General features: G+C 44.2%; 1 protein-coding gene across 1 annotated transcript in view; it reads right to left on the bottom strand.

Moving 5' to 3' along the window:
* LOC105031631 (ankyrin repeat and fibronectin type-III domain-containing protein 1) overlaps positions 1-22,098 on the bottom strand; it is a 204,176-nt gene that overhangs the window by 180,334 nt on the left and 1,744 nt on the right. The window contains exon 2 of the mRNA XM_020046506.2: positions 20,476-20,568. Within this exon, the coding sequence (XP_019902065.2) occupies positions 20,476-20,492 (17 nt within the window). The 5' untranslated portion in view covers positions 20,493-20,568. The remainder of the gene's footprint in view (positions 1-20,475; positions 20,569-22,098) is intronic.

Genomic DNA, 22,098 nt, shown 5'->3' with positions numbered 1-22,098 from the left:
GGATAAAAGGAGATGAGAGAGGGAGGAGAGAGAGCGACACGGATGAAGGGAACGATACGGAGAGATGAGAGAGAGATGAAGGGAGAGAGAGAGTTGGGCACAGATGCTTTTCTCTCCCTCTGTTTTTAGAGCACCCATAAATAGAGCAGCATCTATTGTATGTGCTGCCATGTGCGCTCCCCACATCACTCAACCTCTCTCTACCTCCCTCTCTCCTTCTGCCTCCGTCTACCGCTCCCTTTCTCGGTCTCCCTCCCCACATCCCTACCTCTCTCCCTCTCGCACTCTTCGTCTCACTCTCCCCGTCTCTCACTCCGCCTTTCCCTCTCGGCTTCTTAGTGAAACCCCAAACATCCGCACGCCTTTCGATTTCCGCCACATTAGTTACGCTCCAGCACGCGCGCGGTGTTGTCTTCCTCGTTCCAATGTTATGACTGCGCCCAGTTAGTGTGGGTCACTTTTCTGGGGTGTCTTTCCAAGCTGCTGGGTTATTGACACCAATTTTTGGGGGGTCAGATGGGAGGACCTGCTTAGTACGAGTGTGGAATTCAGGTAGTTGTTTTTGGCCACCCCCTGAGAGTAGATCTTACTCCAGTTCCTCTGTATGGATGCGTTGTTATCACATATGACAATTGGTTATTGACACTTGTGAGGCGTTAATGAGGCGTACGCAAAAGCCTACACACATTTCGATGTTGGGACACGTAATGTGTAACGATATTCAAGGTACATTTGAAGTAGCGCTGTACAAAAAAACACCATGAACAACAATTAAATGTATGGGCGACCGATAGGATCCATCTTACAGCCCGGCCCCTATAAGGCCATGATGCATGAAAACAACCTACAACCAGCAGCTGGGTCAACCCAATTTAAATGACCCATGTTCGGGTATTCCAAACATCTTAAATGACCCATGTTCGGGGTATTTCAAACAATTTAAATGACCAATATTCGGGTATCCCAAACAACTTAAAATAAAAATGTTAGGGTATTCCAATCAATCAAAACTGGATCGTTAGAAAAAACTTGCCATGCCTAGCTATTCCAATCAACTTAAATGAACCACAGAACAGTATTCCAAACGTATCAAAATAACCATATTTGGTATCACAAACAACCAAACGTATTGGCTTATTCACGCAATCCAATTGGCTGGGTCAAAACAACCATTATATAACCAGCACCGTATATAACTCTGAACAGTTGGTTTTGAACCTGCCATTTTTCAGGAGCCAGACAGGTATGATTGTTGCTGTGGTTGAGTGGTAATGGGGGAGACCGTGGGGGCTGGTGAGTGCTTTGTCTTTTCTGTCTCTAACTGAGGATCTCACTGATGGTTCGCCTGTTGTGATTCCCATTGAGAACACATTAACAGCATTCAGATATACCTATCACAGCCCCCCAACACACTTCCTCTCTCCCTGTCTCGTTGTCTCTGTTCTTGTTTCTTCCTTGCTTCTTCTCACTCAAAAACGCACACAACGTAATCCCGCGAAACGCTATAACTTGTGTTCACAAAAGTCAACACATGAACATGAGAGACAAACAACACATACCCAAACGCCTGCATACGCACTCATGTACACGCATGTGCACGTACATGCGCGTGTGCACACGCACTCACACACACACACACACACAAAAACTCTGGAAGATCTATCCAGAAAAACATTTCATCAATAATGCAAACCTGCAAAGGGTTTGGCTGAATCACCAAGTGAAGCCCCAGTCTTCGTCATAGAGGAGCGTGAACTCTTCAGAAATCTATTGATTACAGCCACGGATGGAGCTGTCGATAGGAATGTCGATGGAGGGGAAAGGAGTGACATGAGAGGCATTACGCTGTGAGAAGCTTATTAGAGCTCTCTGTCTCTCACACACACACACACACACACACACAAACACACACCTCCCCCTCGCTGTCTATTTATTGCCTTCTCCTCTTTTTTCTCCCATCTTCTCTTCTCCTATCCTCCTCCCCCAACCTACCCCCCCCCCAACCCACCTCCACCAACCCCCGACCCCACAACAGACGCACACGAACACATGCAACAGGCTCGCTGTCGTCTCCCCTCCCCCACATCTCGTGTTCAGAAAGCCCCGATGCTAGATGTCGTGTGGGATTTACATCACATTCACTCGAGGACACAGAGAATTGTGCTTCGGATGCGCTCCAAACATTTCACCTGAGACCCATTGTCAGTAGCTACCTGCTTTGAAGGAATATCCTGTCAAAGCGTTCCATTTAGTCTGGTAATCCCTTAAAGCAGAGCTAACATAGTTGAATCATATCTCCACAGATATGCTATGAGTCAACAGCGGCAAAAATCGCAAATGCGTCTGGCTTCCCTCTCTTGACAAATGTTCGGTTGCTGAGGGCGCGTAGAGATTCGTGGCTTGTGCACCCGAATGGGAATTCAATCAGATGAGGTTAAAGACCTGTATTGAGCCGTTTATAAACTAATGACAAAATGGTATGGTTACCTATGATTTAGGCCAATATTAAACCATAGGGAAGATGTATTTTGCATTGTAGAACCTGTTTATTCATCAGTTTGGTAATAGTAGGATCCTGTTCTGGGTAGGACCCAAGTTTCAAGCGCGCTTGTATGAAAAAAAGCGGGTTTATTCATTAGTCAGGCATACACCGATCAGCCATTACATTATGACTATTGACAGGTGAAGTGAATAATGTTGATAATCTCGTTATCATGGCACCTGTCAGTGGGTGGGATATATTAGGCAGCAGGCAAACATTCTTTCCTCAAAGTTGATGTGTTAAAAGCAGGAAAAATGGGCAGGCGTAAGGATCTGAGCAACTTTGAAAAGGGCCAAACTGTGATGGGTCAGAGCATCTCCAAAACTGCAGTCCTTGTGGGGTGTTCTCTGTCTGCAGTGGTCAGTACCTATCAAAAGTGGTCCAACGAAGGAAAAGCGGTGAACCAGCAACAGGGTCATGGGTGGCCAAGGGTCATTGATGCATGTGGGGAGCGAAGGCTGGCCCGTTCCAACAGACGAGCTACTGTAGCTCAAATTGCTGAAAAAGTTCATGCTGGTACTGATAGAAAGATGTCAGAATACACAGTGCACCACAGTTTGTTGCATATGGGGCTGCGTAGCCGGAGACCAGTCAGGGTGCCCATGCTGACCCCTGTTCACTGCTGAAAGCGCCTACAATGGGCATGTGAGCATCAGAACCGGACCACGAATCAATGGAAGAAGGTGGCCTGGTCTGATGAATCACGTCTCCTTTTACATCATGTGGATGGCCAGGTGTGTGTGCATCGCTTACCTGGGGAACACAAGGCACCAGGATGCACTATGGGAAGGAGGCAAACCAGCTGAGGCAGTGGGATGCATTGGGCAATGTTCTGCTGGGAAACCTTGGGTCCTGCCATTCATGTGGATGTAACTTTGACATGTCCCATCTACCTGAACATTGTTGCAGACCATGTGTACCCTTTCATGGCAATGATATTCCCTGATGACATTGGCCTCTTTCAGCAGGATAATGCGCCCAGCCACAAAGTAAAAATGGTTCAGGAATGGTTTGAGGAACACAACAGAGTTCAAGGTGTTGACTTGGCCTCTAAATTCCCCAGATCTCAATCCAATTGAGCATCTGTGGGATATGCTGGAAAAACAAGTCAGATCCATGGAGGCCCCACCTCGCAACTTACAAGACTTAACAGATCAGCTGCTAACGTCTTGGTGCCAGATACCAAAGCACTCCTTCAGAGGTCTAGTGGAGTCCATGCCTCGATGGGTCAGGGCTACCTACACAGAATTAGGCAGGTGGTCATAATGTTATGGCTGATCGGTGTAAAGTTACCATACATTCAGTCCAAACGGAAAACCTTGCAATGAAGACAAGAGTTTCTACAGGACAAATTTGGGTTGGCAACTCCACGTTTCATTTGTTCAGTTTGCTTCTGTCGGGAATTGTAATTTGTTTTCCAAAGGATAGGTGGTACAACATCCATTCAGACAGGACACCTTGAATCTGACACAGAAGCTTCACATTTGGCTGTTGCCAGTGAGCTGTACACATAAATCACCGCATCATGCTCCACCTTTAACAATAACCCGGCATTCTAATGCAAAATGCATGGGTCTAAGTACACTGTTGCTGTGATGTGTTCCTGCTGGTGAAACGTGTGGGACCTGGCTGACATCAGCAGAGCCTAACAATCTGATGCGAGGAAGACGCCAGACGTCAAAGAACAACTAAAAATGTGAGTACGTCATCAACCAGGGCACCCTGGACACATTAAAGTCCCCAGCCAAGCAGCCACACAGGGCCAGGTTATTCAGAGAGAGAGAATGAGAGACAGAGCAAAGGGGAGGGTGAGGGAGAGAGAGAGAGAGAGAGAACAACACTGATTAAATGAAGGCAAGTAAACTGTGGTGAAAAACCACAATGAAACTCAATGTGTGTGCGTGTCTGTGTGTATGTGTTAGAGAGGGAGAGCGAGAGAACAGTATCTTAGCAATGAATCAGGGAGATAGTGTTCGTAATGCAACAGGGAGATGGAGTTCTTAATGCCCTGGAAAAGAGCCACTTAACCGTGGGGGAACGCGCAGTCAATGAGGGAATGAATTGCTGAAAAGGTTTCCAGAGACAAACCTGGCAACAGGTGGAATTGGACTGGAACTGTCAATGAGCTGCCCTGACCGCACAGACTACACTACCCCTCATGCATTTGCCCTTGGCCTCTGTGAAGGGCTTGTATGTATGTTGTACGTGCACGTGTGTGCTTATACATGGGTAACTGGAAGGCCAATTCTGGAGAGTGCTTGACCACCCATGTCAAATGGGTACTGTTTCGGCAAAGATCTGACGTCACTGACGGACTACACATCACATGTCTGCAGAGAATTCTTTAACAGGAAACACACTACATGTTCAACATTTCCTGCATTAGGAAACCTCTACAGCTACAAGATGATCAAGTGATGACCCCCCCATTAGCTGCCTGGAGATATTGTGGCTGTTAAGTGGTCGTTCGGAACTAAACTCCGTGCAGTCAGTGGACGGTCGCACACAACACGGTCTACATTAAATATTAAGCCCTCTCACACCACCGGGTCTGAAACGGCTGCCTTTGAAAAAGTTCATTTCAGTAATTTAGCGGGGAATGCAGCATTGTGTTGAGATGGAAAACACCAACACAGACACACACTCAAAAACAAACACACACATTATACATATTACAGTAACACACTCATGCTCACACACCAAACACACGGGTGAACGTTCACACACCGCTCACAAACATGAAAACACACAAAGACAGTCACAAGTGAGAGGACACACACACACTCACTCACACATACACACACGTGTGCATACCCCAAACCCACAGGCACGACCACGCGCATGTAAATCTGCGAACTTGTAAGATACAGCCATATCCCCTGACACTCATAAACGACTGCGCTTCATCTTGGACAAGACTAAGGAGCGAGTGGCTGACAGTTGGAAATTGCTTCTCCTTCTAATTACCGTAGCAGTCAACTGGCGCTCCACACTATCCTCTATCCTACCCAGAGGGATTGGACACACACGCACCACGCACACACACACAACACACACTAGAAAAATAATCATATAGATTGACTCCTTTAAACTGGTGTGAATCACACAGTGAAAGTCAGGAGTTGAGAAATCACAAGAACATTCATGCTCCACAGAATGGTATGCATTGCCTTTACAAGTGACACTTGTGTGTTATTCATGAAAGCAAAGAGCGGGCCACACAAAGGAAGACATTTTCACTGTTATTCAGACCACACAGATGTACATTTCAATTAATTAACATTTCAACTGGCATCCCCGGAAGTCGTTGTTTCTGACATAAGGAAGAGGACTGAATGTTTCTACTGACACAACAGAGTTGCTAGTTCTAGATACTGTTGTATCTGACAATAAATCTACATTGGTAGTACATAAAATAAACCTGTGGAGGACCTCCGGGTTACCCTGAACCCTAATTTCTCATTTGATGAAAATATAACAAATGCTATTTTTTTTCACTCAATGTTTATCCCCTCACAATTCTGTGATATCCAATTTGCTATTGTGTCATTGCCTCATCACAACATCTTCACAGTAGGTTGGTGACAGTCGAAGGTTGAGATGTTTTTCCTCCCATTATGTCCCAACACGGCACTGATTCTTATCACACAGCTCACTCAACCAGGAAGTGCTTAGCTGATACACGTGTGCTGGAGGGTAACACATTTAAATGTGCTAGTTGGTAACACATTTAAATGTGCTAGTTGGTAACACATTTATATGTGCTAGTTGGTAACACATTTATATGTGCTCAGGGGAAACACATTTATATGGGCTAGAGGGTAATAGCGTTATAACCATGATGAGATTGCATGCGTCCGTCCCTATCAAAAGGACTTGCTAAAGTGCAACATGATAGGACAGCCATAGTCCGACTGACCTCTATCCCTCTCCAGCAGGTACTGCACCAAATGCAACACATTATAATGGACCCCTGAGCATTAAGTGCAATTTTATTCATTTTCCTACATATGGTAAATAAAACAAAATGACAAAGTTAATATAATAAATGATACAGAAAAGTGAATCCAAGCTTTTGTTACTTAAAGATAAAGACTATGACAAAGCTAAACTAGACACTAGACAACTTGTTTGTCTGACTAGAATCCTCCCAAAATATATTTCTCTAGTGCTAACCATACTTCCTGTTAAGGCTAGGGCTGATGTGAATGTTTACTAAAAAACATGCTAAGCATTACATGGGCTTGCTTCTAATCATCCCTCTGAACTGGTCACGCCGTTCATATCTACACATACATACACTGCACACACACAACTGTCACAAGACGCAGGCCTCCTTATTGTTTCCAGAATAACCAAATAGCAGGAGGCCCGGTTTTCTTCCAGTTTTTGTGGGATGAGCTCCTGATCCCGGTGAGGGACACACTGTGTCTTTCATGTCTTCAGTGCAGGCTGACCCACGGGTGTGAAGGTGAATGGCGAGGCACTGGATATGACAAACAACCATTGTGGTCTATGCCTGGTGGACTCTCTCCACGGCGACACTCTACCACTGACCCCACAACGGGGGGGGTTGAGTCACTGGCTTACTCACGCTCTCGCAAGCCGGGTGCACCGCATCAGATTACTTGACTGCGAATCAGATCGTTCTGCCTGGTTTTGCACCCCCTCAGACGTGTGTGGTGGGAGAGGGGCTATACTTAGCCTTGTCTCATGTGAGTTAGTGGTCTAGCGATATCGATTCGGTTGTTTGGGAAAGTGGATGGGGCTATTGTGTGCCTGGTTGACCTGATCTGGGAAAACATTTGGACAAGGTCGTATTGTCCATCCTCCTCTTTTCTCCTGTCTTATTTTGTGTGAAGTCAGATCTTAAGTATTCTTTCACTCCTTGTTCCTGTCTCTTCTTGATCACTCCATCAGCACCCGAACCCTAGGACCATGTCTTTGGACAACCTGGAATTATGACTCCAAAGTCCACCTGGTCGTGCTGCGGATTTCGATTCTGCCTGACAACATTGCTATTTTTGTCTCGACCTGCTAACACTCATTTACATGTAGGTCATTTTGTAGATGATGGTCTCATACTGAGCAATGTAGTTAGTGCATGTACACTACCGTTCAAATGTTTGGGGTCCCGTAGAAAAGTCCCTATTTTAGAAAGAAAAGGTTTTTCATCAAAATAACATCAAATTGATTAGAAATACAGTGTAGACATTGTTAATGTGGTAAATGACTATTGTAGCTGGAAACGGCTGATTTTATATGGAATATCTACATATTGCCTCACAGGTCCTTAAATAGCAGCCTCATTAAATAGTTCCCACAAAACACCAAGCTCAATGTGAACCGTGAAGAGGCGACTCCGGGATGCTGGCCTTCTGTTTCTCAAACTAGACACTCTAATGTATTTGTCCTCTTGCTCAGTTGTGCACCGGGGCCTCCTACTCCTCCCACTCCTCCCACTCCTCCCACTCCTCTTTCAGTTCTGGTTGGAGTACTACACATCGTTGTATGAGATGTTCAGTTTCTTGGTAATTTCTCACATGGAATTGTTTTCATTTCTAAGTGACCTCAAACTTTTGAATGGTAGTGTATTTGCATACTTTTTCATACTGGATCCCACAAGCCTGGCATTGCAAGAGCCAGGCTCTATCAACTGAGCTACACCCAACAGACATTTACTCCTAACGAATAGGTATTGAATAGGTATATGACCCTCTGGTAATATGAACATTTGATATCTTGATAAATGCTTTGGCCTTAGAACAAATTATTTGGCCTATTATAATCTCCACAGGGCACAGCCAGAAGACGATTTGCCACCTGAGCCTGGCTCCACTATAGGTTTCTTCCTAGGTTCCTGCCTTCATAAGTTGTTTTTCCCCAAGCTACTGTGCACCTCAGATTTTATTGCATGCTGTTTGGGATTTCTGTGTATAAGTACGTTGTAACTGCTGATTTAAATGTGCTTCGTGAAATACATGTAATTGACTGATTCTTCATCTCTTTAAGTGCCAATGTTCTCTCGGATTCTCTGGTGTATTTTCTGTTTCACTAAGAACTTTCCCTACATTCTTTCTTTCATCTTTTATCTTCCCTCTCTTTCCCTACGTTTCTTCAGCCTTTATTCAATTCTCTTAGCTTCTAATCAGAGTTTTTTTTTTTCTCACGGTAAACCTCTTCAGTCATGCCTGGAGTCCCTCTAGAACGGAGCTGCCACTAAACTCTGATCTGACGTTGCTTTCCAATGTCCTCCCCCCAGGTTACCAGCCCATAAAAATATCTATCTCTCAAATCTATTTGTATGCTGTTAATAACACATACTATGTGAGGGATGGGAGAAATGATGTATCCAGCTCAAAGACAAAAAAATCGAAGAAGATACTAAGGAAAAAACTAAAACTAGAAGGATGTACTAAGAAGATGTACAAAACCCACCAGTGTTTCTCTCCAAGTACATCGCAGCACCAGGTGCCTGTCAGGGGAGCAATGTGTCTTGTTCTGCCATTAAACCAATAGGGAAAAGGTGTAGGAACAGTTTGTTTCGTTCCCCCCATTAAACCAATAGGGAAACGGTGTAGGAACAGTTTGTTTCGTTCCCCCCATTAAACCAATAGGGAAACGGTGTAGGGAACTGTCTGTTTCATTCCCCCCATTAAACCAGAACACGCACTTTACCATCTGTGCTAGCCAGCTGGAATATACTTCTCAACGACCCCTCCGCTACTTTGGTCCTGGCCTTTGACATACAGTACACACCTCCTGTTCAAAAAAACAGGATACCAAAGGAACGACAAGTCCCTCCTGGGCATTCCGCGTACAGTCTTTTTTCTCTCCGTCATTATGTACAGCCCCCTGACCCAGTCGCAGCCTCCTCCCGTTGAGAAGAGCAGAGTAGCACGGCAACAGACAGGTAGCATAATAGCTCTGGGTGTCAGATGGAGCAGGAAGCAGTATCGATCTGTGACCTTTCAATGGAGGGGTGGGGGAGGAGTGGAGAGTCACTAGAACAGTGGACCAGTCAGCGGAGAAGATTGGAAAGATCAACTACGGTTGATCAACTATGAATCATTCTCTTTCTATCGGCCTTTCTATCCTTTCACACGGGCAAAATTCTTCTGGGGGATTTTCTAATTAAGATAATACATCACACACGTGTACACACAGACAACACGTACACGCAAAAAACACACACACAAAGACTCGTGCCCCAGTTCAAAATATTAGGAGTTTGGCCTATGCTGAAATAGAACATTTATATTGTCATACTTTAAATGTCATGCTGTCATACTTGTTTTTCCATTTAGGAAAATTAACTTCACACTATGGATGAAGAGGATCCTTTTTCATTAACCGCCTGTGTTTGGCAACAGCTGATAATCACAGAATCTGGACCAAAATGAACAAATGGCAAGAATCAAATTAGGCCCATTCTCAGTATGTATCAGTATGTGTAGAACACTGACATGGGTTTATAACTCCTTGTTTTTCCTAAACAGGGCATTTAATAAATGCAGTACAATGAACGCACAGTCGTTTTGGAAAGAACTAGGGAAGGCAGATTTGGGACACGCACACTTCTTCAAATTCCCACTGGGCCATTACTGGGGGTGACACACCCACAAATCATTTACACAGTGAGTTCACAGGCCAGGACACACACATGCGCACATACACGTGTCCACACACACACACACACACACACACACATGCGCACATACACGCGTCCAAACACACACACACACACACCCACATGCGCGCACACACACACCCCAGTCATCCTTGCCATTCTCTTCTCTCTAATGAACCGGTCCACACAAATATACACACATACCACCCCTGACGCCTAATGCTCCTACATTTATCATCTTCAAGGAAACATGTACATGTTGGGCCCTGGGGATTTGAACTAAATGCCTGCTCTTCTGTATGACTCTTTCTCTTCATACTCTCTCTCTCCCTTCCTCCTTTCTGTCTCCTTCCCCTGCACTCCTCGCTTTTTTCTCTCTTTCTCTACTCACCCACTACCTCCATCCCTCTCCCTCCCTCTTTTTTGCCCTTTCCTGCCTTCCTGGCCTCACCCCTTTCTCACTCCTTCGCTCCCCCTCATGTACCTCCTTTTTCCTTTCTCAACCTCCTCTCTCCCTTTCTCTACCTCCCTCTATATCTCTTAGTCTGCTTTGCTCCCCCTCCCTCCCTCTCTATCCTTCTATTACTCCCTCCCACCCCCTCTCTATCGTTCTATTACTCCCTCCCTCCCTCCCCCTCTCTATCATTCTATTACTCCCTCCTGTCCCTCCCCCTCCCTCTCTATCATTCTAATACTCCCTCCTGTCCCTCCCCCTCCCTCTCTATCGTTCTAATACTCCCTCCTGTCCCTCCCATTCTCTATCATTTTATTACTCCCTCCTGTCCCTCCCTCTCCCTCACTATCTTTCTATTACTCCCTCCTGTCCCTCCCTCTCCCTCTCTATTGTTCTATTACTCCCTCCTGTCTCTCCCTCTCCCTCTCTATCGTTCTATTACTCCCTCCTGTCCCTCCCTCTCTATCGTTCTATTACTCCCTCCTGTCCCTCCCTCTCTATCGTTCTAATACTCCCTCCTGTCCCTCCCTCTCCCTCTCTATCGTTCTATTACTCCCTCCTGTCCCTCCCTCTCTATCGTTCTATTACTCCCTCCTGTCCCTCCCTCTCTATCGTTCTATTACTCCCTCCTGTCCCTCCCTCTCCCTCTCTATCGTTCTAATACTCCCTCCTGTCCCTCCCTCTCCCTCTCTATCGTTCTAATACTCCCTCCTGTCCCTCCCTCTCCCTCTCTATCATAAAGCAGAGAATGTGTGCTCGGCAGCCAAGACAAATAGGTGGTGAATCTCTTCTGTGACGTGATGGGGTAAAAAAAATTTTTTTACTTGCTCAAAAAAACTTTCAGAAGCTACTCTTAAGATTAATTACAGCTAAAGGGCCACCAAATAACCACCTTGAAGAAAAATTATTTCTCCTATTTATACCCAATTCAAAATGACCTTAAGCTACATCAACACAGAGGCTCACGCTGAGGTGAGAAGGTGGAGAATTGTCTCACGGCCACAGTACCAGCTTCACCAGTGCAAATTTTAATAACTTTTAGTCGTTAAAGGACTGCTTGAATGAGCCGGGTTTGAGATATTCATCATGAACTAGCGGTCGATATTCCGGGCCGCCTGAAGTTTGCTTTTCTTAGCAGTTGTTTTCCATACTAATTGCTGGCAGTGATTAAAGACTACTCTTTTTCCAGAGCCTTCATTAGACTGCTCATGTAAAGTCTGCCACACAAGTTCTTAATGGCATATTTTCATATTACATTTTGTTTTATGGAACACCACCTCCATTGACTAAAAGGCAGTAACTTTTGTCAATGAAACACGATATTCCCTAACACGTCATCACTCTTTTAGTCGTTACCATTTGATATACTGCTCTTACTTATATTTCAGAGACCCAAAGAACACACACCCACTAATTTGTCCTCTGATTTCCGGAACCGCTGTTTTTGTTTGCCATCTTTATTGACGTTAGACAAATCCCCTCCAGCTGATCATTAAGATGAGCATATTAATCAGAGCGGGGGGGGCGTAGTTCTCCCTAAACTCCTGTGATGCCGTCCCTTTAGAGAGTGGCGGCCTCCGAAGTGACATGTAAGTGATCCACAATAGCTGAGAACACGGTTTGATCTGTAGCCAGTGGGCATTAAAAGGGAAAGACTGTGCAGTTGTGTGAGCATGTGGGGATCAGGCACAAAATGTGTTTGCCAAGCAAACTCAAACCCACATTTTGCAGTGGGGTTGAGTGGCAACCAGCGTAGGCAGACTGGAGCTCTCAAGTCACATAAATTAGGTTTATATAAACACAATGTCCAGGGTCATTTCTTCTTGTACCTGTCCATGTCACAGAGACACACAGAGGTGTTGGCACCAACACGGAATGACACGAAGACGTACGCATCCTTGAAAACAGATGTGTGTGTGTGTGTGTTTGACAGTCCATGCGTGCATCACAAGGAATAGCTGTTATTTGAATTTCCATTTATTTTATTTTAGTTTTCATCAATAAATCTTATAAAGGCAAAAGGTACCGGTTAACGAGTACATGTTACAATAAACAAAACTAAAATGTTTTATTGAAGCTGTAGTTCATTTGTTTGTTTTGGTCTTCAATCTGGCCTTCCTTTCCTTATTGTGCTTTATCAGGAACTCGATGTGCTGCGCCTTGCGCTGGGCTGTGGACATGTATTGACTTGGTGGACAAAATGTCAAATGTGTCCATTTACCTCCTTGGGGAAAGAGAGGCTCTGTTGTCATCACCTTTGCGCTGATAACAGTACTGAAATGGGATAAGTACTTGCATAGCCTCTCATTGTCGAAGCACAAGGTTCACTACATGGTGCTTGGTCTGGCTTTCCAGGTGCCGAAACCCCTGCCTGACACTCTGCTTTTGTAGGGGTATGGACAAAGTGGAGCCGGCTTTTCCTGGCCATTCATCTGATCCATAGCCTGTGGTGATAACACACAATCCACTGAGAGACAGGACTCACAGACACTACGTTCAATTTTACATCCAAGGGATGGAAGAGACAAAAGACATAAGATAACATACACCCTTCAGGACAATATACCAACCACTCACCATGTTTTCCAAAGAGCTGTGTGAATTTGTAGAGGCTCTAATCCTGACCAAAGTTAACACACTTCCAACATCTAACAGCATTCGGTTTCATTTGGAAAGGGCTCCTTCGGAAGCCCCCTTGGTGATGTACTGGACCAAGACAAAGCACGGACATTCCTTTTGGCGTTTTTAGGGGCATGAGACTCGGCAGCTATACTACAACCCTTGGAGACAAGGCGCGACACATCTGACACACACACACACACACACACACACACAGCAACCCCACGGCTTCCCAGGAAAAGTTTGTGGGGGAAAACAGTAACTGACCTGCTAAATGCCACATCCACACTCCACTCAGCCAACTACATTAGCATCAATCACATGAGTTACGATCCCAGCATGAGATACGCACCAACAGGCCAACACACCCCATGCATATTCACAGTCCACTGACACACTGGGAATATTATGCAGGGCCTGTCATGTCATGAATTTGATAGATAGCCCAATTCTACCTGAGACCAAGGAGAAAACAATCTTCCAGTTAACACAATCATTAATGGACAAACGCATTTAAAAGGACAAAATGATAAATGGATGCTAGACTCATCAGAGGACACGCATGTGAGAGCGTTGATGGTTTACGTTTGGGGTGTATGGAACTATGAAATATCTGTTTCAACTGTTTCTAATAACGTCAGTCAAGCCGGGCAATCTGCACCATCTTACGTCATTTCCAGGCCATTATTGCCCATCCAAGGACATTCATTCACATTGAAATGAGGACATTTGTTCACAAGGAAATCAAACTCAATTATTAAAAGAAAATTTAAATAAGAAAACATGTACTGTAATTCATAAAGACCTGTTTGTTTCTAACACTTTTCTATTGTGTTTGTGTGGAGCAGGTGTTGCACTGCAGTCCTGCAGGCTCCGATGGGAGAGAAAACACAGTTATATTAACCTAAGCTTCCTCGCCCGCGGCCAAACACACTGCGGCTGGAGCTGGGCCAATAAAGCACTGTTTAGAGTAGATGGAGCTGCGAGAAGAAATCAACCAAACCACCATTGGTTGACCTCTTTTTTGATAGCCCTATATGTCAAAGGCTGTCATGCGCAGCGCAAGATTGTCTTAGCCCACTGAGCAAAAGCTAATACATTAGCTGTTGGAGCTAGAAAGGCCTCTGGTCTCAAGCGAAGCTACACGCAAGACCAAACCGTCAAATCCCGTCAGGCCTCCGTGGAAGTCTGGAAACTGATGTACTTCAAATGGTGCGACCTCTCCTCTCTGTTCGCAGTGTGTTCGCAGTGTGTTCGCAGTGTGTTCGCATTGTGTTCGCATTGTTTTCGCAGTGTGTTCGCATTGTGTTCGCATTGTGTTCACAGTGTGTTTGCATTGCGTTTTCAGTGTGTTTGCAGTGTGTTTGCAGTGTGTTTGCAGTGTGTTTGCCAATTCTTCCTACGTCATTCACACTTTTACATGTAAAAGGACATGTCAGAGGCTACGTACTGCTTTAGTAAACCCATTACTCAGCGTAGGTCCCGTTATACTGCGTCCTCTGTAGCTGGTGTGACGTCCACTGTAGGTTGACAGGAGCACATGGTTCACCACAAACACGGTTTTAATCAGCGGTTCCCCGGACATCCTCACAGAATGTTACAATTAAGACAATCTAGTGAGCACCTTAAGGAGCTCTGCCCAAGCAAGTCATTTGACTGGGTTAACGTGTTGCGATGCGTCACTGATTTGCGCTTGTGTCCCATCCCGTTTGAAAACATTTGTTTGACTTAACGGGCACTGTGTAGAAGGCTGCCTCAAACATTGACAAGACAGAATCTTCAACAGTTACACGTCTCGTCTCCTCCCCTTCCCTTACCAAACGAGACCGGATCCGTGGTAGCTGGTCCAAAACATGAGCGGGTTTAGGGTGGGGGGATGGTACTCAAAGGTGAGTCTGAGGAGACTACAAGTCATTAGACACTGATAGGTGGCGAGAACATTTCAATGGGGAATATCTCATCCACTTAGATTACCGTAAATCATTCCCTGCGGATTTCTTCTGGTAATATTATTCTAGAAGTACAATAAATATCATACAAGCGACACCTTTGGGTTGGCTGGGCCTAGCATAGCATTGCCTGGTCTACTACTTTTCAGTAGGTGAGTGTGCCTGTGTGTCTGTTTCTGTGTGTGCGTGTGTCTGTCTGTTTCTGTTTCTGTGTGTGTGTGTGTGTGTGTGTGTGTACATGCATGCACTGGTGTGTAATCCGCCTCCCTGCAGACCCTTCATTTCTTTGCGGCTGACATATAAAGACCAGTGCAAGTCAAGCTTCAATAATGAGCTGTCACCCAAACGCCTGTCAACAAAAGACATCCATTTTCCTGGCGTGATCTCTTCATGAAGCAACGGCATAAATTGAACATCGCGGGAGCGGGATTATATCTCTGGGGATCGTCTCTGCTGACGGAAATTGAGCTTCCTCTGTGTGGTTTAGAGAATGACTTGTTCAATAACTCTGGAGTATTAGAAGCAACCAGCTTAGACTACAGTGGAGTGACAATATGTGTGTGTGTGGGGGGGGGGGGGGGTGTATATACAAATTCAATGTAACAACCAAATTAAATTACCAAATGGAAGTTAAGGGCTAAGATGAGCAGACTATTAACTGCGAAATAAAAAAGGCATATAACAAACCGTTCACAGAACAAAATGTTGTTTTGTGGTTTTTCTCGAGTGTTTAGTATGTCGCCGATCGTATATCTGTGTTAAAGGGCAACTGCTTCTTGGAGAAGGGCTAGGAGTCAGGGCCGTGCTTCAGATATATATAAAGACCAAAGGACTGGCCTCTTGCCTTGATTCACTTTGAGTGTCAGGACCAGCCGATGTCAATAGACAGACCCTAGTAGGAAATTGGGTTTAAAGGTGCTAGGTAATATCAGGTCCTATAATATCTTGTGCACTACCCAATATCAACCCATTCGTTTTATAGAACAGACAGATAACAATGCAGAGAACTACCATCTATCCAACCCTCTTTAAGCTGATACATTAAGTCTCCTGAAACACAAACAACATTGCCCTCTTGTGTCCCTCTACTTAACTGCACCTTCTTGATCACCCAGTCTTACTAACCGCCACTGGAAACACCAATTATCCTAATCTTAATAATATGGAAAGCAAGTGTCAAGGAAGAACTAATAGGTGTCAGTGTAAGTCAGTCCCTTCGTTGATTGTCCCTCTTGGTCTTCATTTAAAAAGAACTGAATTCATTACTGTCGTAATCATTATGTGTGTGGGTGTGTGCGTTTGTGTGTGTGTTTGTGTGTGTGTTTGTGTGTGTTTTGGATTATGCACAGCGGTGACTCACTGGTGAGTCAGAGGAGTAAGAGAGGATTGTGCCTACTGTCATCACATCATGATACCCACCTGGAAATGTGTGTGTGTGTGTGTGTGTGTGTGTGTGTGCGTGTGTGTGTGAGTGTGTGTGCGTGTGTGTGCCTGCATGTGTGTGGGTGTTTGCGCACGTGTGTACAAAATCTGTTTTTACCAGCACTCTTCAACATGTCAGGTTATGTTGTGCGTGAATGTGTAAGTGCTCACACTCGTACTCACACACATTTCCTCTCTCTACTGTATCAATAAGGTAATGTCAGTGATTGTTGAGTCATCTCTCCCTCATTATCCGCAGATGTTTTTTTTAATAATGAGGTTATGACACACACATACACACACCCACACATCAACAGTATAGTAAAATGAATTGCCTGTCTTTGGCAAAGCCCATATTCCTATGGCTTGGACTTCCCATGCAGAAGCACAGTGGTATAGGTCATTGACCAGGCCTGGATGTGAAGGGAGTAAAGATGTCAGAAAGCCTTAGAGGATACACGACTATCTCCCTAATCTAATCTAATAATACACTGAATTCACTAGAGGGGACATATGAACGGAACTATACAGAGTGTCTAAAAAGAGGAACAGCTCTTCTGACAGTTGTTAGATAAAGAGAAGCCTGGTTACAGTATTCAGGTTGGGGTAGATCAGAGGCTGTGTGGATTTGTGGTTTCATAAAGTTTGTTTAGACATCATGAATGTACAGTGCCTTCGGGAAAGTAATCAAACCCTCATTCAAAATGGTACATTTATTTTTCATCAGTCTATGCACACAACATCAAAATGACAAAGCAAAAACATTGTTAGCAATTACAGCAATTTATTTGAGAAAGGAACAGATAAATCTCACGTACATAAGTTTTAAGACTTTTTGCCATGACACTCTAAATTGAGCTCAGATGCATTCTGTGGCCTTTGATGTCTCTAGGACTTGACTGGAGTCAATCTGTGGCAAATTCAATTTAATGGACGACGTTGAGAAAGGCACAGATGTCTATATTAGGTCCCACCCTTCACAGTACACGTAACAGAAAAAAACAAGCCAGAAATGTTGTCAAGGGATACTTTTGGGGAAGGTCATAAAATAAGAAAAATGCTAAGGCATTGAAAGTTCCCAATAGCACATTGGGTTCCATCATTGTGAAATGGAAGACATTTGGAAAAACCAAGACTCTTCCTAAAGCTGGCCATTCAGCAACACTACGCAACCAGACCAGGAAGTAAGGGCCTTCATCACGGAGGTGAGCAAAAACCCAACGGCCACTGTGGAGTTTCTCTGAGAGGTAACAGAACGTGTCAGAAGGACAACAATCTGTGCAGCACTTCGTCAATCAGGCCTTTATGATAGAGTTCCTAGGGAAGCAATTCCTGAGTAAAAGGCATTTAGCATGCTGCCAAAAGGACACTGAGAGCATGAGGAAAAACTATTTCTGGTTTGACGAGACCAAAACCTAAATATTAGTACTGAATGCTAAATGTTACATCGGTAACATCAAAAACAACGTATCATCTGGCTAAACATCATGCTATGGGGAAGCTACTAAGCAGCAGGGAAAGATGAATGGCACAAAATACAGAGGCCCTTGAAGAAAACCTGATCCACAGCGCAGAGGACCTCAGACTGCGGCAAAGATTAATCTTTCAGTTCGACAACAACACAAAGTACACAACAAAGACAACGCTAAAATCTTTGAACATCCTTGAGTGGCCCAGCCAAAGCCTGGACATTAACCCTGTAGAACAACTGTGGGCAAACTTTAAGATTGCAGTACACCGATGCTCCCCTATCCAATCTGACAGAGCTTGTGAGGATCTAGAAGGAAGAATGGGAGAAAATGCTCAAATCCAGGTGGCCAAATGCACTTCTACAAAATATTGAATAAAGGTCTGAGTACTTGTGTACATGAGATATTTCAGTTTCTTTGTTTCAATACATTTTATAAGTGATTAAATTTAACCTTACAATGTTTCAATGGAAGCCGAAACAGAATAATTTGACATGGTTAAAATGAATACACAATGAAATGTACCAACACACAATACACATAAAAAGCACTACTTTACAACACATCTTTTTAAAAACCTTTCTAAAGGTTCTGACAGAACTGGCAGGCCATAGCTCACTAGTTGAGCAGCCTATGTGTGGTCTTGCGCGGCTATGCAATCTACTTTATGTGTGGGACTTCAAAGGTGCTTGATCAATAAAGGTTTAATAATTTGGTTGTTTGAGCGTTGAAATCCGGTTGTATGATCTTTGTTTCCGCAATTCTGAGAAGTGTGCGAAGTGTATTTTGGAAGTGCGCATTTGGGCAGTTACGAAACAAACAAAAAATGTAACAAAAGCAAAGGGTTAAGCTAAAGTTGTTTGAAAGCTATCAGCATGCGGTTCATGTCAAATGAGCGTATGATGCAATAAGGCCTTGGGGAAACAGTAACTATCAGTCCTGTTGGGATTCAGAAACAGGTACCTCTCCGGGTGCTCCATAGATGTAGGGGAGAATGTACAGATCAGCTCCTCATTGCTATGAGCAGGCTTGCTTTAAAGAGGCTTCTATTCCACAGACAACTACCCTATCAATCCCTGAGGCACCACTGTGATTTCGTTGAGGCCCATAGCTTTTGCTGATTCACAGCGAAGTGTTGAACTTCAGTTCACTCTCCTAAGGGTAATGGCTGAAAATAATGTGTGATTAGCTATTAAAATGGAAGTGCACGCTCGCCTGTAAAACTCTTAGTTCCTATCAGTCCCTAGAAACCCATTCAGTGAGAGAAGAGTAAACCTGAAGACACGAAGCACATGTTTATTAAAAGCGAGTGCCAAAGACGTGAGGTCACACAGAGGACTCGACAAGACGCTACCATTAAGGATCCATTTTCCTTACCCAAATATTAACCTTAAACATTAAGGGTTGAGGGACATAAATCTGGATCAGTGTCTCCTAGGACAACATCATCCTACTATTTATAAGAAACAGACAAAACCAGATTTTTATGTTAAAATACAGTCAGGTCCAAAATGATTGCCGTCACTGATAGCTTCATAATTACAGGCAGCCTTGTATGCCTGCTTCTGCAAGGAAGCTGAAACAGTCTGAAATGAATCTTTCAGCAAGACAAAAACCCTAAACAAACATCAACATCCACACACATTTTGTTTTGTTTGTTAATTGGCCACCAAGTCAACATTTTTCAATCTCGGTCTCTAGTTTTAATTCCCATTTGAATTAAAGAAAACTGTTTATATAAGAGCAGAACAATGTAAAGTATCTAGTAGGATTTTCTGTGATCCCTGCCAATATGTTCTTCCTTCTGATAAAACACTGTAAAAAGTGTCTCTGTTATTATCATCTGAAGGGAGCTAGCTAGAGTATTGAAAAAATAAATATTTTGTCCACTACTAATTTGTCTTCTTGATTTTTATGCTAGTCCTTTTTTCTAATCTTCAGAAAGGCATCAATAACTATGGCCAGGATAGTACATGTTGTAGAGATGGTAGTAAACAAAGAGACATAAGGATCTGCACGTTCCCTGAACTTCCCCATTTCAGAAAACAGGCAACACATCAATCCTGATCATAAATGGCCGTTCAACCACACAGCAAGAACCACGACGGCTTCACATTCAGCACGAATCCTTCAACAGTAGCATTCGCTTCGGGCCTCCTAGCTGGAGTTGTTGTTCAACCGCAAAATGTCAGTACTATCCAAATAGCCTACTAGTGCTATGGAATCGCAATGTTGTGGTGCATCAAACACTTCCCCCGATCCCAACCGTGCGCCTACAGAGCACATTGCGATGACACTTCAAGGAAACGCCATTAATGTTCTCACACGGTAGGAAATGAAACTATAACACACCCGCATGATGAAAGGAAACGGTCAGCCTTTAGTCTTACCCTATGAGATCCTCCATTCTGGCTCCATCAGGTCCCTCTGGCTCCCCAGCTGCTGAGTTTGAACCTCCCTTGCCCTCACAGTGCAACCTTCGCCTACGGAGGAGGCAGACAAAAAAATGTAGTTAAAATACAGCTGTAGTTAAAATACAGCTGGCAATGATGTTTAACCAGCATCCTGGGATAGAGTGAGTGAACTTTATGAAACGGAGGGGAGTTACGCATGCATGCATCGTCCTACAGTATGAGGTGAGGGATGGGTGACACAGCTGCCGAGGGGGGTGGTCTCACTTTCTCACCTTGTCACCCTTCATCCACATAAAAGCCTTCATGAACTCATCCATGTATCAGCTAACTCACCTCTCTCTAGTTCCCTCACTCAATCTGTCGGCCCCTTTCTCTCTCACCCACATACAAACACACTCCCGATCTCTCCTTCCTCCCCAATTTCTGTCTCTTTCCTGCCAGGGCCTCTTAAGTCCTGTCGGATCTTGGTGTCTTGGATTTCAAAGCTGTCCTTTAGTCTTTGTGATTTATAGCCAGTGGAGTGGTAGCCTCTCTGTAAGATGTCCTGTGTGCTCTATGGTCTGTTGAATTTTTTTCTCCACTTTCCTCTGCAAAAACCATTAAGTGAGGACAATTTCGACCTAGGACTGTTTTTTTATTTGTTAGGTCGATGTTGTACATTGTATATTACAAGCATTGGTCGAAGCGGCTATGAGTCGCTAAATACACATCCAAGGCATCCGCAGTCGTATAAACGAATGCCCACGAGACCATGCACACACACATCTAGGACAAACAAACACATTTATGACACACCCATACAGAACACTCATTTACAACTAACTTGTCGGCTGATTCACTTGAAAAAGCAACAAACCCATTCATCTTGGTTGAACTTTTTTTTTGTTCCAATGCCAGGTTGTGAAAACATTCAATGAATATGATTCATAACATTATGCGTGTATTAATTCTGCATTATAATGCTGCGAATCATTCACAGCCCAGCACCTGCTGTAAAGGGGGCTCCGGTAGCGACACCCATACGCCCCCGAGCACAGTTGGTAATTACACATCACATCTGGTGAGGGAGAAGGATTGGGTTGAAGCCCTGTTTGCGTTCCAAATGGCACGCTATTCCCGATGCAGTGCACTTCTTTCAACCAGAACCTTTCTGGCCCTGGTCAAAAGCAGTACGAATCCTATGGGATGAGGTCCCATTTAGGACACAGTTCATCTATTTATCATGCTACTCACAGAACTGACTGTAAAATATAAATTACAAAGAATTTGACAGGTGAAGCTCTGATAGGCATGCTATCAACCATGGGACTGACGATTTAAAGCCCAGAACGTGCCACTAACGGACAGACCAGAATTCTGTGGACGGACCCCATCGTCTGTGCCGTATCGCCTACAAAAAGCACTCGTGAAAACTAGAGAATTGGGTGCAAATTTAGGTCGAGTCCACTGTGAATACACCGTTCTTAAGTCAGATTCAATTTTACCCTGAATGAAGGCACTTTAGGGGAATTAAACAACTCAATTGATTCCATTGCAGAGTGAGCGTTTTCACATTGGGACAGATTCCTGTTGGTCCTGCATGAGTGTGAACCAGTTTAT

The sequence above is a fragment of the Esox lucius genome, chromosome 5 (genome assembly GCF_011004845.1).
Source record: "Esox lucius isolate fEsoLuc1 chromosome 5, fEsoLuc1.pri, whole genome shotgun sequence".
Taxonomy (NCBI): Eukaryota; Metazoa; Chordata; class Actinopteri; order Esociformes; family Esocidae; genus Esox; species Esox lucius.
Note: the sequence above shows the minus strand (reverse complement) of the source record. Positions and strands in the feature narration are given on the sequence as shown.